The 17,459-nt window shown below is 43.1% G+C and overlaps 1 protein-coding gene across 1 annotated transcript in view; it reads right to left on the reverse strand.

Moving 5' to 3' along the window:
* Positions 1-12,025: 12,025 nt before the first annotated feature.
* Positions 12,026-17,459, reverse strand: part of LOC101694595 (myosin-16) — a 60,131-nt gene continuing 54,697 nt past the window's right edge. The window contains exons 41-43 of the mRNA XM_004774950.2: positions 16,864-17,064; positions 15,627-15,858; positions 12,026-12,412 (exon numbers count right to left, since the gene is read on the reverse strand). Of these exons, the coding sequence (XP_004775007.1) occupies positions 15,658-15,858; positions 16,864-17,064 (402 nt within the window). The 3' untranslated portion in view covers positions 12,026-12,412; positions 15,627-15,657. The remainder of the gene's footprint in view (positions 12,413-15,626; positions 15,859-16,863; positions 17,065-17,459) is intronic.

The following is a 17,459-nucleotide window of genomic DNA, read 5'->3' on the forward strand; positions in this document are numbered from 1 at the left end:
CCCAGCCCCACAGACCCGTGGAGACAGTGCTTGCTGTACAGTTGAGGCTTCTGAACCCCGCTTCCTGCTGGACTTGGCGCCCCTGAACCCACAGAAATCCCGGAGCAGCACCCCTTTCGTTTGAGGCCACTGCAGGTCACCAACAGAGTGGCTCTGGTGGCTTTCAAGCTTGACCCCAGTGCTTGCTCAGGAGGTGATGATCACAAAAGTGAAGTCACATTCCTCATTTCAGAGCCACACTCTGTTCTGTAGGGTTAGTTAACCCAGCTGCCCAAGGAACACGAATGCTCTGGAAGTAAACTTGGTTTTATTTTGTCCCACGGCCACCAAGTCTTTGGACCTAGGGAGGTGGAGAACAGATCGAGAGAGCAGAAAGACCATTTTAAATTAATTACCTCCCTCCCAGGGACCGTATCTTGGCTCAGGAAGGACAGCACAACAGAGATTCCTCACATGTCTGCAGGTTACATGAACTAATCCAGAAGTATGTAGAGTTGGTTATCTGGAGTCAAAATACCAACGATTTTATTTAGATCCCAGTTCTTCACAAAAGACAGTTCCTTCTTTGAAGGAGTTTATAATTAAGGTAGATGAGAATAACACACAGATCTATAGACCTTGATGAAGGTGTTGCTACAAGTTGGTGCCAGGACTGGCCTCCTGATACATGGTCCAGAGCATTTCCATTACCTCATGCCCTGGTTATAAGAGCCACTGGAGTTACAAGGAGGGTGAGTTATTTTTAGTGTTTGGTTTTTTTTACATGCCTAATGACACTCCTCTGGTATCCCAAATGAGGATTCTCTTTTAAAAAAAATTAGTTCCAGGGAAGGTGGTACTTAGAAATGGGATATGGGAGGAAGTGAAGGGTTGTATACAGTCATGAAATGATTTTGTTTGCCTTATTGATTCAGTGGAATAGGAACAGGGTTGAATTGGAATTTGGTCAAACTTCAAGTCATCAGGTTTTTTTGTTTTTGTTTTTGTTTTTTTTTTGACAGAGAAAAATCACAAGTAGATGGAGAGGCAGGCAGACAGAGAGAGAGGGAAGCAGGCTCCCTGCTGAGCAGAGAGCCGGATGCGGGACTCGATCCCAGGACCCTGAGATCATGACCTGAGCCGAAAGCAGCGGCTTAACCCACTGAGCCACCAAGGTGCCCCAAGTCATCAGGTATTTAATGAGTACTCACCAAATGCCAAGATTTGTGTTAAGCATTTCAAGAAATGTACACATGAGTTGGGTAAGAGCTTTCTGTCCTCAAGGAGCCCAGAAGCTAGGGTAATATTAGTTCACACATAATTTTAAGTACAAGGAAATACACGATGCCTTAAACCTGGAAAATCCTACTTAATATTTGTTGAATGAAACTGTGAATGAATGAAGTAAACAGTCTGGGGTTTCAAAGAACACAGAAGTTACTACCAGTTATGAGTGGAAGAAAGGGCTTACTTAGATACGTCAGGAAAGTACCCAATCATAGGTCAGAAAGATTACATGTTTGCAAAAGCCTAAAGATTCCATCTGCTCAGGAGGGCCTTGATTTAGTATCTGGAATGTGGTTTGGGGGATAAGAAGGTTGGTTCTCTCTTGAGCCCCACCTGGACAATGAACACTTACTGCCAGTCTGCCTCCATTAAAAAAAAAAATTTTAAAGTTTTTTATTGATTGATTTGATAGGGAGCACAATCAGGGGGAACAGCAGGGAGAGGGACAAGCCAATTCCCTGCCGAGCAGGGAGCCCGATGCGGAGCTTGATCCCAGCACCGTGGGATGCTGACCTCAGCTGAAAGCAGATGCTTAACCGACTGAGCCACCCAGGTGCCCCACTTTACAGTAATCTCTATACCCAATGTGGGGCTTAAACTCATGAACCCTGAGATCAAGAGTCCCATGCTCTACCAACGGAGCCAACCAGATTCATGTCTGCCTCCATTTTGTACCTTACATGGGTTAATGCTTACCACCTACTCACCACAAAGACTGTTGGAAATATTTATTGAATCAATGCCTATAAAAGCTATAAGCAAACAAAAGGACAGAAACACAAATGCATACTCTGTGTTAATGGTTAATAATGCTTATGCTTTAGATGTTGCCCTAATTGCCCACTCCTTTAGATATTGTCCTCAATGGTTCCAAGGAGGGAAAGTTTCCTATGGAAAGGATCTTATGCAATTTAATACAGAGGACTGAAAAATGCATGCAAATTCTTGCACTTTAGGCGGCTAAGCAGTTCATTTCCATAGCACAGGGATGGTACCACTTGGTGTGCGGTGTATCTAGAGGTATAAGGTAGTCTCAGATGATATATAAATACTATACTATCACAGATACCATTCTTATGAGACAAACACATGAGCAAACTTATGAATACCAGGAATTGTTTTCCTAATTTGGTAAGTAAAATCTGTAGTTCACTGGCCTGTAAATCTGGAGGCTGCAGCCATGTACACATTTTGCTTCTAATGATGCCGGGCTCAATCCCAGGACCCTGAGATCATGACCTGAGCTGAAGGCAGAGTACTAACCACTGAGCTACCCAGGCGCCCCAATTCAGGTTATTTTAATAGAAAGATGTATAATGGAGTACTTAAGATCTTGAGTTCATTGATGTTGGAAATAGATAGAACTGGGTTCAAATTTTGGTTTTGCAGATTATCATCTATATGTTTTTGGACAAATCAGTAAACTCTTAAATTTATCTGTCAAATGAGGATTATAGTTTCCATCTCTTAGGGTTGTTCCTTAGGATTAAAATAGAAAATGTATACAAAATGTGTGTCCGTCCTTGTCTTATTAAAAGTAGTCAATGAATTGTGGCAGTTATTTTTTGAATGTAAAGTACCAAGTTGATTATCACAATTTATTGTTTCCCAATTGTTTTCTTCCAATCTATGGCTTCTCTTCATATATTATCTTAGTTAATATCTGTCAAAGAGCAGAAGTGCTTAATTTTGAGGAAGTCCATTTATCTGTTGTCATGTAAGGAATCATTAACTAGGGTTTCTGGGTGGCTCAGTCAGTTAAGCATCTGCCTTCAGCTCAGGTCATGATCCAGGAGTCCTGGGATCAAGTACCACATTCCACCTTGGGCTCCGTGCTCAGCAGGGAGTCTGCTTCTCCCTCTTCCCTTCACCCTCGTTGTGCTCTCCCGCACTCTCTTGCTCTCTCAAATAAATAAAATCTTTTAAAAAATGAAATCTTTGACTAATCCAAGGTTATACAGATTTTATATAGATTTCTTTTTTTTCTAGAAGTTTTATATATAGATTGATTTTAGAGTGTTAAACTAAGTTCATGTTGTTGCAAAAAGTCCTCCTTGGTCTTTTTTATTTTCAGATTTTATTTATTTGTTAGAGAGAGCACAAGCAGGGGAAGCAGTAGGCAGGGCAGGCAGAGGTGGCGGTTGGGGTAGAGATTACATTAAAAATTTCTTTAGAGACTGTAAGCAGCTTCCTCATAAAATACTATCAAAAGTAATAACAAAGGGGCGCCTGGGTGGCTCAGTGGGTTAAGCCGCTGCCTTCGGCTCAGATCATGATCTCAGGGTCCTGGGATCGAGTCCCGCATCGGGCTCTCTGCTCAGCGGGGAGCCTGCTTCCTCCTCTCTCTCTGCCTGCCTCTGCCTACTTGTGATCTCTGTCTGTCAAATAAATAAAATCTTTTTTTTTTTAAATCTTTTTTTTTTTTATTTATTTGACAGAGAGAAATCACAAGTAGATGGAGAGGCAGGCAGAGAGAGAGAGAGGGGGAAGCAGGCTCCCCGCTGAGCAGAGAGCCCGATGCGGGACTCGATCCCAGGACCCTGAGATCATGATCTGAGCCGAAGGCAGCGGCTTAACCCACTGAGCCACCCAGGCGCCCCTGTCAAATAAATAAAATCTTAAAAAAAAAAAAGTAATAACAAAATCAAAGCAAATACTTAAAAAAAAGGAATTTAGCAATTTAAAATCTTGGCTTAGAAAGGATACTGTTTTGCAGTTTACTTTTCTGGTAATTTTTTTTTTTTTTTTTAGTTTTGGTATTTGAGTAATTTTGGCTTCATAACGAGTTCAGAAGTATTCTTTTAAATTTTCTGTAGGAGTTTGTGTAGAATTGGCATTTCTTAATTTTTAAACATGGGAGTTTAAAGTTATATTTTTGTGATTGATTTATGCCTTAATTGAATAATTTCTATGTTAGTTACTAATTTGTTTTTGCTTGCTTGTTTTAATTACTAAAAAAGATGTCTTAATATCTCCTAAGTGGTCATGGAATTGTCTCTTTCTACTCTCTGTTATTTTTTTCTTTGTATATTTTAAGGCTATATTATAGGTGCCTCTATGTTATAGAATTGTTATGTCTTGTGAGTTAGATGTTGTATCATTATGAAATATTCCTTTTTTTTTTTAAAGATTTTATTTATTTATTTGATAGAGAACACAAGTAGGCAGAGAGGCAGGCAGAGAGAGAGAAGCAGGCTCTGCACTGAGCAGAGAGCCCGATGCGGGGCTCGATCCCAGGATCCTGGGATCATGACCTGGGCTGAAGGCAGAGGCTTTAACCTGCTGAGCCACCCAGGCGCCCTTGAAATATTCCTTTTTTAAAAAATATTTATTTGCTAGCAAAAGCACACAGGCACATGCAAGCACATGAGTAGGGGGAGGGACAGTGGGAGTGGGAGAGAAGCAGATTCCATGCTGAGCAGGGAGCCTGACTCCAGGCTCAGTCTTACCACCCTGAGATCATGACCTGAGCCAAAATGAAGAGTCAGATGCCTAATTGACTGAGCCACCCTGGAGCTCATCCCACGTTTTTTTTTTTAAAGTAAACTGTACACCTAACATGGGGCTTGAACTCACAATCCTGAGATCAGGAGTTCCAGGAGATACCAACTAAGCCAGCCATATGCCCTGGAATATTCCTTTCAAATAGTGCTTTTGCTCTTAATACTTACTTCTCCGATATTAATATAGCTGTACCAGCTTTATTTGGGTTAGGGTTTGCCTAGTGTATCTTTTTTTTCTTTTTACTTTCTACTTTTCTATTACTTTATGCTTTTAGATGTGTTGCTCATAAACAGCATACAGTTGCTTTTTTTTTTTTAAGATTTTATTTATTCATTTGGCAGAGAAAGAGAGAGTACAAGCAGGGGGAGCAGCAGGTAGCGTGAGAGGGAGAAGCAGGAGCCCTGCTGAGCAGGGAACCCCATGCAGGACTGGATCCTAGGACCCTGGGATCATGACCTGAGCTAAAGACTGCCTCTTAACCAGCTGAGCCACCCAGGCATCCCTACGCAGTTGGTTTTCGATTACAGTATATTTATCTTATAACTGAAATATCCATCCATTTATACTTAAAGCAATTATGATATATTTGAATTTAACTCGATCATCTTATTATATGCTTTATTTTTGTCCTGATCATTCTGTTTTTTTTTTTCCCTCTCTCCTTTCTTGCCTTCTTTTGGATTGATTATTTTTTATTATTTCATTTTCAAGAATTAATTTAGAAGTGTGCTAGAACGTGCTCACACTGGCTCAGGAGAACAGCTTGTGCTGTCTTTTCCCAAATTAATGTTCAGTACCTCTTGTCGGTAGCTTGAAATCGGCCACCATGGGAGCATTTATACTATAGAGAGTAGCAAAGGCTGCAGATCAGGGCTTTTGACCTACAGAGCACACCAGTGATCAGTACTTTCTCTTCCTGGGTAATGCTAAGGTCTTAGATTACCTTAACTCCCTTATTATTCTTCTCCATAGTTAGATGCTATTCTTGTCACGCATTTTAATTCTATAATAAATACTGTATATTTGCCATTTCCTGGAGTTCCTGTGGGATTGTTGCCATTACCAACTCGTTTTGACTGGTTCTCATTTTGTATTCTTGTCCTCTTCTATAGTTGGTTATCAAAGTTGTGTCTAACATTTTAATTTTTAAATTATGTAGGAATAATTCCAGACCTAAAATGATTTTATCTTTGCCCAGATTAGGTTTTCATTCTCATTTTGCCAAGTGCCTGAGGATGTCGGCAATCTGGGATCACCTTAAACTAATTTTAGGATTTAGGATTTTTCTGGGCCATTCAGATGACTCAAGGCTGGGAAGAATGTTCTTGAGAAGAATATTCATCTTCTAATTCACCCTTATTCCTAGTGTCCCATCCCAAAGCACAGATGTGATGGGTAATTTTGTTTGTCAACATAACTGAGCCCAGATATTTGGTCAAATATTATTCTCGGTGTTTCTGTGAGGGTGTTTTTGGATGAGATTGACATTTTAGATCGGCAGGCTGAATAAAGCAGATTGCCCTCCATAATGTGGGTGAACCATCATCCAAGAGTAGCATCTATTTACCACTCAATAAAACAAGAGGCTGACCACTCCCAAGTAAGAAAGAATTCCTTCCTCTTGATAACCTTTGAACTGCAACATTGGCTCTTTCTGGTTGTCAGGCAGTTCTGGCCTTCAGCCTTGAACAGGAATATCAACTGTGCAGATTTTTTGCTTGCTAGCCTCCATAATCATATAAGGCAATTCCTTTTTTTTTTTTTTAAAGATTTTACTTATTTATTTACACAGAGAGAAATCATAAGTAGGCAGAGAGGCAGGCAGAGGGGGTGGGGGAAGCAGGCTCCCCGCTGAGCAGAGAGCCCGATGCAGGGCTCAATTCCAGAACCCTGGGATCATGACCTAAGCCAAAGGCAGAGGCTTAACCCACTGAGCCACCCAGGTACCCCAAGACAATTCCTTTTATTAAGTGTTTTTATATCTGTGTATCTACTGATGTAACTGTAGATCTGTCTGTATCTATTTGCTATTGTTTTTGTTTTTCTGGGGATCCCTGACTACTACAACAGATGTTTACCAGGACCCTTATTTTTTGAGGACCCTGAACTCCATCTTTTGTCTCCATAGTATGATAGACTTTTAAGAAGTACTGCTCAGGTGCTTAGCCAGCTCGTCTGGAATCAACCAATAGTCTGTGGGGTAAAGCAGTCCTAAAATGCAGTCTCACTCTCTGATGTTCTCTGCTCTCTTGGATATTGACCTGCTATTTTCTATCTGATTAGCTCTCTCTTATCTCTTATCTCTCTTATCTTTGTATTTTTTTTCCATCTTTCTAGTTATGGCTAGTGGGAGAGTTGTCTGTCACCCCAGTCCTCCATTACCAGAATCATTTGGTAAGTAATTATTTTTAAAAATTGCTCTATTCGTCTATTTTATTTTGCTAAATTCTACTGCATTAATTATATATCTTTAACACATTAGCACACTGTTTATTTGCAATACATTTGTTGCAGGTTAAAGGGAATATTTAATTCTCATCTAGTATAGTGTATATCATTGCATACTGCTGGCAAATGTAATGACTATGGAGTTTGTTAAGTGTCAGATAATTAGGTAGTGATACATGTAAGCATATAAAATGTTTATATTACATGGAAATGTTTGGAGAATTGTTTTATAGGTGTTTAAGAGGGTTTTAGTGATGTTTAGAGAAACTGGTTAGAATTTTTGGGCAGGCACTGAATGCATTCTTATTTCATATTTTTCATATTTCATAATATGAATTTCATATTCATCATATTTCATAACCTCCTTTGATCTTAGACTCATTTTCATGAATGGATTAACTTGAGATGACTATAGTTCTAATTGTAATATATAGTGTACCTTTGTTTTTATGTTTATCTTTCTCAGACATATGTGTGGGTTCTTCTTTTGTGACAGTCCCATATGAAACTGTTGACAAAAAGTTGAATAACTCTACACAATAATTCTACCTGGAGGGAACCTAATCAACACAAAGAATGTCTCTCTAGGAACAAATGTAAAGTGATAGAAAATTGCAAGTCTGATGAATATTTTTATTAGAGCATTGAATGTCATGGCTGGTTTGCTTATAAGCATGACCATTCTTGTTCAGTTCCTGCCTCTGGGTCTGAACTTCAAATGGTGATGAACTCAAGCCTTGCCTCCTTCTGCACGTGCTCCCTAAGTGACCTCTTGCAGGCTCTCAGTTTCAACCACTGTGCATAGGTTGACCCTCAGATGTCTCTCTTTGTTCCTGACCTCTGAGAGTTCTCACTGCCCACTGTGTTCCTTCATCTGGTATCTGTCAGCTCCCATATCATTCATTCATTCATTCATTCTTCCTTTTTTTTTTAAATTTTTTTATTTATTCATTTGATGGAAAGAGATCACAAGTAGGCAGAGAGGCAGGCAGAGAGAGAGGAGGAAGCAGGCTCCCTGCTGAGCAGAGAGCCCCATATGGGGCTCGATCCCAGGACCCTGAGACCATGACCTGAGCCGAAGGCAGAGGCTTTAACCCACTGAGCCACCCAGGCGCCCCCATTCATTCTTCCTTTTTAAAGATTTATTCATTTATTAGAGAGAAAGAAAGAGGAGACCACAAGCAAGGGGAGGGGCAGAGAGAAGAGAGACCACAAGAAGAGGGGCAGAGAGAGAGAGAGAGAGAGAGAATCTCCAGTAAACTCTCTGTTGAGCATGGATCCTCACATGGGGCTCGATCTCATGACCCTGAGATCATGTCTTGAGCCAAACCGAGAGTTGACTACTTAACTCACTGAGCCACCCAGGTGCCCCTTTTTGTTGAACTATTTGTAAGTCACCGACATCGTGACTCTTCAGCCCTAAATACTTCAGTATGTATCCTGGAGAACAAGGGTCTTCACTGGGGGCGCCTGGGTGGTTCAGTCAGTTAAGCATCTGCCTTCAGCTCAGGTCATGATCTCAGGGTCCTGAGGTTGAGTCGGATTTCCTACTCAGCGGGGAGCCTGCCTCTCCCTCTCCTGCTCCCCTTGTTTGTGCGCTCTCTCTCTGTCAAATAAATAAATAAAATCTTTGAAGAATATGTATGTATGTAGAGGAAAGTTTTATGGAATCAATGCTCCAGAGCTGCAGGGTATGTTTTTTAATTTAGTTAGTCTAAACCAGGATTCAGGAAGTAGAGGGAAGAATAGTCCCTTATAATAGCCAACAGGTTTCCTTCCAGTCTTGTGACTTTACTGTAACTCAGGGTTTGCCTTTTCACAACAGATCTCCAGCCCCAGTTCCTGATAAGCTTACAGGTGGATGGGTCAAGGGGTCTTTGTGATGATTTTGTGATTTCTGGAAGCTCCAAAGGTGTGTTCCTTGGGAAGGCCCCGACTTGCTGGCTTCTGTATAGGGCCCCAGGATTGGTTCACATGTGGAAGGAGGAGGAAGATAATTGGTATTTTTTAATATCCCTGGGATTTGTTTTAATCAGATGTAGTACGGCTTGCAGATATGGAAATGGTTGTCATGAGGGAAGTTTTTACACTCACAGACCCAACCCTAGAACAACCCTAGAACCCTAGAAACAGGAGTCATGGCATGTCCTGTCACTCAGTGCCATGTGAGGAAGTGCCAGTGTACACTGGGAGGCAGGAGGAGCAAGGAAAACATGCACGCAAGTCTTCGTTGTGGTTTCTGGGGGAAGGAATGGGTGAGGCAAGGTGAGCGGGCTTAGGATTGGCTAGTTTGAATAATTGCTGGAGCATAGAAGCTGTCCCCAGTTGTCTCGTATCTGGCCCTGGGATGATTAAGGCAGAGGAATAATGCCTCCTAGAATATAAGAGCAAAATAGAGGAGGTGATTTGGAGTATGGGCTCTGGATTGGTTAGTCTGTATGAAGCTATTTGCTATCTGTAAGAATTGCCTAGCCTTGGGAGAGACCGTGTCTCTTCAGTCAGGGAGGCCCCAGATGGCAGAGTATCAAGAATACAGAAGAAAAGGGGTGTCTGGGTGGCTCAGTGGGTTAAGCCTCTGCCTTCGGCTCAGGTCATGATCTCAGGGTCCTGGGATCAAGCCCCGAGTCGGGCTCTCTGCTCAGCAGGGAGCCTGCTTCCCTCCCTCTCTCTGCCTGACTCTCTGCCTACTTGTGATCTCTGTCAAATAAATAAATAAAATCTTTAAAGAAATACAGAAAAAAAGAAAAAACAATTAATGTAATCAGTGATACAAAATTTAGCAGCCTTGAGAGCTAACCCAAAATGTTTAGCAAAACCATTTAAATAGTCTTTGCTCCATTTATTCTGCAGAACCTGATTTTGGTCTTCATGGATACTAATTGATCTATTATTTTGTGAGGACATAGAGTATATCCTTTTAGACCTTCAAGCCATTCTGAAATTACATGTCCTTAGGCAAAAACAGCATATGTGGCTAAAAGAAATCCATTTTCTTATAAATACTGGATCAGAAACCTTCTCTTGTCCACCCAATGAAGAAGAATTTCTAGCCCTGCCTTTAACTGGTGTAGGGCAAGTCACTAAGCCCATCTACATCTGCTCCCCCCACAACTCCTCCAGCAAAGTGAGGAGCTGCTCTGAAATTCTCCACATGTGGGGAGACCACAGGTAGACTATCCACCAGGCAATGACGGTGACGTCTTAAAACTTTATGGAATTCCCCTTGCATTTCTCCAGTAAGAGGCTTGTTGCTCTCAGCTGCTAGGCTGCCAGGGCAGGCCAAGTCTCCTTTGGGAGATTAAGTGTTAAGTCCTACAGAATGCTAGAAGAAACTTGGCAAGTGCCTAAGTGTTGTGCATAATAGGCTCCGTGCCAGGTTATCTTGTTTAAACTTCACATTCCTAAGATGCAGATACTGTTATTATTCCTCATTTAACAGTTGAGAAAACAGGAGGTGAGATAGGTTAAGTTGCCCACAGTCCCACTGCTGAGAAAGTGGAACCCATATTTGTCTGACTTCAAAGTCTATGAATTAGACTTATTTTATTTAATTACAGAGGTGAAGAGTAGATCAAAATGAGGGCAAAATACAGGGAGACATATTCTGGTTCCATTTTATTTTGAACCACAACTGTCAGTCAAAACTGCAATGGGCTGCCTTTTTTTCACTGGAAGGATTCAGATACAAGCTGGATTACCATTTTTTCAGGGATGTAATGGAAGGGAATCTCCCAATTGGCTGAGAGTTGAACTAGACACTCTCTTGATTATCCCTTTGCACTCTAAAATTCTAGTTATGTGTAATTCTATGTGTCATTTGGGGTCTCCCAGGAAATTCACACAAAGCAGTTAGAGACCCCACCACCAGAGGGCAGTGTCTTCACAGTTGATCCATTTGTACAGAAGAAACCAAGTGGTTCCCACTGGAGCAGTTTAGGGAGGGCCGGGTGTAGAACCATCAAAGGGGTGAAATGGGCCAGTGTGAAGAGAGAGAGAGAGGGGGACTCACCAACGGAATGTTAATATCCCTTCCTTTACCAAGTGAACAATGATTTCTGTCTGCCAGTGCGTCAGAGAGAGTCAGAGTACTTAAAGTCAAAGGGAAGACACTGTTTCCAGGGAGTTGGTGAGAGGTGCCATCTGAGGGCCGTGCAGTGGCAGGGAGCCCTCATGGTTCTCTCCAGTCCAGTCCTGCATCCAAAGACTAGGGAAGTGAGGGGAGAAACAGGGTCCGGATGTTAAAGGTGACAACGGAAACCCTCTTACATCTGGGAAGTTTGAAGGACCCAGAAATATTCAGCCTTGGAGAAGAGAGATCTTGGAGAGACATGAGAACTGTCTCTCATTGAGGTCCTTCTGCAGGGTCCTAGGTATCAAAACCAGGGTTAAAAAGTAGACGCCGCTAGGGGGCGTGTCTCAGCTTGATTTAAGGAAAAGTTAAATTTTGATTTAAGGAAAACTTGCCTGTGTCTGAACATTTTGGGAGATGCCGAGGTAGAGCATGTGGGGGCCTTGTGGGTCTTTGGCCTGGATGGATCCTTTAAGATCCATTCAGGGATTCTGTAGTTTTCTCAGCTTTATGAATCTTGGTTAGTCTTCATATCTCTGACCCACCTTTTCAAAATTTGCAGTGGATCTCACCAAGATGGCATAGTTCTCATGGTTTCCAATAGAAGTAAGACTGTGAACTAGGTTATAGGGATAAAACAGAATTCTGACATATTGTAAAAATTGCCTTTGGATTTGGGAGGCCTTAGAAAAATAGTATTTCTTCACTTACAAACAATCTCCAGTCCATTTTCCATGTTTATTTTATTTATGCTGCATTGGGACAGGGCATTAAAATTGTCCACATGAGGAATTACTTCTAGAAAACAGCCAGGGCACACAGACATTACATATTCTGTCTTTGACGTGAACATGTAGGATCTCAACTAAAACAGACCCACTGTTACTGTTATCCAAGTGCTTACACAGCTTAGGCGGTCTCAGAGAAGCCACATTAATTTTAGTTCCTCTAATGGCTGAGTATTTACACCCTCAAACCCTTTCCCCCCACAGCTATCTTTATTCTGTAGCACTTGTCTCTTTCTGGCTTGCACTTTCTCTTGCATAGTAAACATTCTCAGGATATCCAGTTTTTCTATTTTCATGTTTTTCCACTTAATGGTCTGCTGTTGAGATCTGTGTCACCCTGGAAGAAAAAAAGAGAGAGGGTGAGAAAAACCTTGTAGATCAGAGCTGAGAGTTCTGACATCTTTGCTTCCTTCTTGCTAGAGAAACAATGTCCTCTGGATGCCTGGGCTGCTGCTGCTGCACAGGCTTCCTTCCTCATAATGGACACCATTATTGGGTCATAACTGGTCCATTCTGTATGAGTTTGTAAAGGTTTAGAGACACCTTTGGGCCTGGACTCCATACAGGTCATCGAGAGGGCTGGAGTACGGTCCCTTTGGATACAGTACTCACCACGGGCCTGCCTGCCGCATCTCATGAGGGGCCCACAGGCTTGTTTTTCCATTGTGATATGTCTTCCCAAGAAAGAAAAGCTACTGCTCATCACATCCCACACATGGATTTAAAAACTTACCAAGATTTCCTTAGGGAAATTATAGAATACTTGTACCCCGTGAGGTCCTTCCCAACCTCATGCATGCTTGTCTTGCTAGCTTTGTCTCCCACCACTTCCAGCACTGTCCCCTCCTCCTGAGCGCCTCTGTCCTAGTCATGCTGTTCCCTTGTATGGATCTGACCTCTGCACTTTGGCATATATTGGGTCTTCTATCTGGAATTCCTTTCTTTATCTGGTGAGGGATTAATTTTACTTACTCTTGTAAATTTCCAATCATTCATTTTACTTAATATAAGAAACAAATGCTTTTATAAAATACTTTGATCATGTATTTGGATGTCATGGCTGTATCAATTGCTGTAAAAATGTCTATAAACTTCCTCTCCATTTCTGTACTTTTGTTATCTTGGGCAGGTAACAGATGGACCACTCATTGAGTGGCACTGCCTTAGACTTTTCTTAAACTTTTTTTTTTTTAAGATTTTTTTACTTATTTATTTGACAGAGAGAGAAGGAACAGAAGCAGGGAGAATGGGAGACGGAGAAACAGGTCTCCTGCCGAGCAGGGAGCCCAATGTGGGCCTTGATCCCAGGCAAATACTGAGTTTGGTCAGTATTTGTGGGACTGAATTTAAAGCCACTTTGGAAAATTAAACTCTTGTGGGGTCTTGGCTGAGTGTTGACTCATGTACTAATTTGCTTAAGACATCTCATGGCTACTGATGATGTGTCTAGCCTTGTGACCAACAAGGGGAAATGGGATAAAAAAAAAAAAGCCTCGTCACACTTGGGTGCTGTTGGCAGGATGGTTGGCCTTGTGGTTTGGAGACAGAACTGTTGAATCAAGACCAGCCCCCCAGGAATATACAGTCACCAAGCCAGGGCAGAGGATCTGTTTCCTAACAGATCTAATCCTTTCCGGGATTAGATAACTAATCCTGGAGGCTGAGACTTAGCAGGTGGAAGGACTGAAGTACCCCCTGAGTCTAGGTGGCACAGGAAGCCTCCTGGGTAGCCCCCGCCAAGGTGAAAGTTCAACAGATGGGACCCCTTGCAGGGTTTTGCCCCAAGAGGAGATGGTTATACATTAATGGTATATTCATCCAAAGGCAAGCCTTTGGTTTCCTTAACTTCTTGACTTCTAACCATTATTTAAGAGTTAGAGAATTAAGAAAAAGAGTATCTCCTATCTTTTGTTTCCTCCCTAAGCAAATGGTAAGAAAAGGCTCGGCTTGAATTCTAAGCTCAGTGGGGTTATCACTTTGGACTAAAACGCAAACTGACCCAGTACTGAAAGAGAGCTGTGAGTGGGGAAACTTACCCTCACAGGGGCTGATCTGTCCGGATGTTTGAGCACAAGGCCAGAAAAGAATGCCCATAATCCATAGAGTTTGGACCATTGTACACTGAGACTTCAGCTCCATCTCCTCCCAACCTAAACCAAATCCTTGATCTTGAGTGTTCTGTTTAATCCTAAACAGAGGGCAGCCTTATTCACCTCCATAGTAATCAAAATAGAAGACAGTTTGCCTTTCCATAGCACAGGGCTTGTATGACCATGAGCAAGTCACTAAACTCTGAGCTCATCTTCCTCATGTGGCAAATGGAGATATTTATGTATCTCTTTACCATAGGATAAATAAGATAGTGAGAAACATTACCGTGTGCCTAGTTCTGGTAAAAGTAGGAGAAACTTCTGTTCCCTGGCTCTGTGTTTCTGTAAGGAGAGATTTCTGCTACAGCGTTGGTTCTAACACACCTGATCACACATCTGGTCACCATAGGGCTGGTTAAACCACAGATGCTGGGCCCATCTCCCAATAATGTCTGATTCAGTAAGTCTGGTGTGAAGTGTAAGAATTTGCATGTCTAGTAATTTTCCAGGTAATGCTGATATTGCTGCTGGTCAAAAAGACCACGTTTTTATGGAACCACTGCTCTGGAATAGTGTTCTTCACCACTTTCCTCATCTTTCCCTTGCTCAACTCATGGGAAGGGGAGTGATTTATCCTGTGTTTGGAAGCAGGAACCAGGAAGGAAGGGATGACCCCCCCATCTGGTCTCTCCTTTTGGATCTGCTTGTAGGTTTGATGAGTTCTGGTCATCCCTCCCCTCAGAGTAGGGGCTGCTCCTTATGGAGCAGGGCTGTGGCGGTTCAGTTTTGCAAGTGCCTTAAATTCTGGGGTGAAATACAAGGATGACCAGGTTGGATACCCATTAAATTCTTAATCTAGAATTATAATAAGACTAGCATTTTGACTTTTATATGTTTGTTTCCTATTTTTTTTTCTCAGTTGCTTCTGAATGAAAGAAAATAAAGAAAGGACTATTTTACATTGTCCCCTATGGGACAGTGCTCAGAAATAGTAGCAGCAACTAATTATTATTATTATTATTATTATTAATGTAAGAAGTCTAAATTCAACCAGTATTGATGAAATCCTTAGGAATAATGATACTGTGGAGATGTGAAAGACGGGAAGTACACATTGGCTGTAAGCTTGGAAACGTCCTTACGGTTGTCCAGTGGAAACAAACATTAGCACCTGTCTGCCAGGCCTGATGTCAAGTGGCATCAGACATGGAAACTGCCTTCTAAGAGCTTCCATCCAGATGGGGAAGCATCATGACCTCTGGACCCTGTGTTACAGGTGGACAGCACCATGCCTGAGGGCTTTGGGAATGCAGAGTGAGTATTGCCGCTGAAGAGACGGGAAAGCTTTGGAACTCCCACTGCATGAGATCAGGGCACACAGGAAGCATCGAAGTCAGAAGGAGCAAAGTATGGTCAGGGAAGGGAACTTTGGAGCATGGGCATTGCGAGTGGAGTCCATACCTACTGGCTGTGGGCTAGGAGGTGGAGACCCTCATTCCTCGGAAAGGGTTTTGGAGGAGCCGGTCTTGGACACTTGGATGATCTCCACAGACGTGATGCCTTTGCCGGCCACGCGGTGTCTGGTGCGCAGCTTGTTCAGGGCGGTCTCTGCCATGCCAGCCCGCTCCTCGGCGTCATCCAGCTCGTGCACCGTCTTCCGGTAGCGAGCCAAGGTCTGGTTGGCCTGCTCCTCCTGCGACAAAGGCATGGTGGAAAACGGTGTAAACCTGGCTGCTTCTGCTTAAATGTGCATCGTTATCAGTTCTACACAGACGCATGAGAGTCCAGCCGTCCAGTACTTTTAGCTGATTCTTTTTTGTCCTTGACACCCTTATTTCCAAGTAAAATGACTCTGTGGCTGCTTCTGTCATTTGTGGCTTTAGATGTCAGCGAGTGGTGCCCCACTATGAAAGATGCGGATTTAGCGCAGTCCCTGGCCGCCAGCACTCACCTCCCATCCCGTCATCTCCCTCAAGAGAGTCATAGTGCTGCTTTGGTTAGAACCATATTAACTGTCAGCCTGGTCTTTATCGAGCCTTTTGGGAAAGGCGTTGGTTGTGTGGGTGGCTGATGGATTCCGTGCGGTAGCCCCAGAATTGGCAGTGAGCAAAGGCAGGGTCAAATATCTATGTTGGGGTGGGGGTAGAGGCATGGTTGCTGCAATAGGTGGACCTGTGGTTTGGGGTTGAGACTCGAAGTCATCCTTTGCTAACCATTTAACTTCGATTTTAACATTTACTAACATCACATAAATATCCCACTCTGGGCTGTTTCCTCACCTGTGAAATAGATTAAGAGTATCAGTCTTCCCGCCTTGTATTGGGAGGATCAAATAAGGAAAGGGTCTTGCATGTAACAATAGGAGCAGGAAAGAGAAGTTATCCTGGCAGAGACCACAAGGGGCAGTAGAAGCAGGACAAAGGCCGCCAAGACCTTCCCGGTTTTAGAGCACAGCTTGCTGTGGGTTTAGCACGGGTGTTCTTAGGGGATCTTTTCATTTTCTACATGTTCTTATCTCCAGTGTGTGGTGTCAGTCTGCTTCCAACAGAATAGTGAGAATGAAGCACCATGGACATAAAGCTCTCAGGGGTCATCTTTTGGCCAGTAGCAGATTCCTTCCCTGTGGCTAATTCTAACCAAGTCTTGAGACCTGGGCTGAGAAGGGACGGCGTATGAAGGGCGCGCAGTGGGCACCTACCGCTTCTTCGATCTGCCGCTTGTAGACCTTCAGTTTGTTCTGCAGCTTCTCCACCAGCTCCTGCATGCGCTGGTTGGTCTTGTGGTCCTCCTCGGTCTGGAAGACGAGCTCTTTGAGGCGGCGCTCATTCTTCCGCAGCGTCTTGACGGTCTCCACGTGCTGTTTCTGCTCACCGTCCAGCTCTGTCTCTAGTTCCTTGATCTGGGGGAGAAGAGAGGAACATGGCTGAGGGAATGCAGGTTTTTGGACTTGGGAGCTCAGTGGCCTTGGGTGGGGGTGTCACGGCTGCCATGTCCACTTCCTCCTCGGAGAAGAGCAGGCAAGCCCTGGCCAGGAGGGTCAGGTGGCTTTTGCCTTTCACACACTTGCTGTGGTTGTCATATGGGTCCCTTTCCCTGACCCTAAAGTTTTCTCCTCTGGGAAGTCAGGGAGGCCGAGGCCGGACAAGGTGACCGACCTCATGGCCCCTCTAGCTCTGACACCCCACGGGTGAAGACTGAGGCTTGTTTTAAGAAAGTAATAAGGGGGGAACAATGTTGGAAATAGACTGGGCAGGCGAAGCACATTCTGGGGGAAAGGAGACCTAAATAAATTAC

This window comes from Mustela putorius, unplaced genomic scaffold, assembly GCF_011764305.1.
Source record: "Mustela putorius furo isolate JIRA1106 unplaced genomic scaffold, ASM1176430v1.1 tig00000139_pilon_pilon_pilon, whole genome shotgun sequence".
Classification (NCBI taxonomy): Eukaryota; Metazoa; Chordata; class Mammalia; order Carnivora; family Mustelidae; genus Mustela; species Mustela putorius.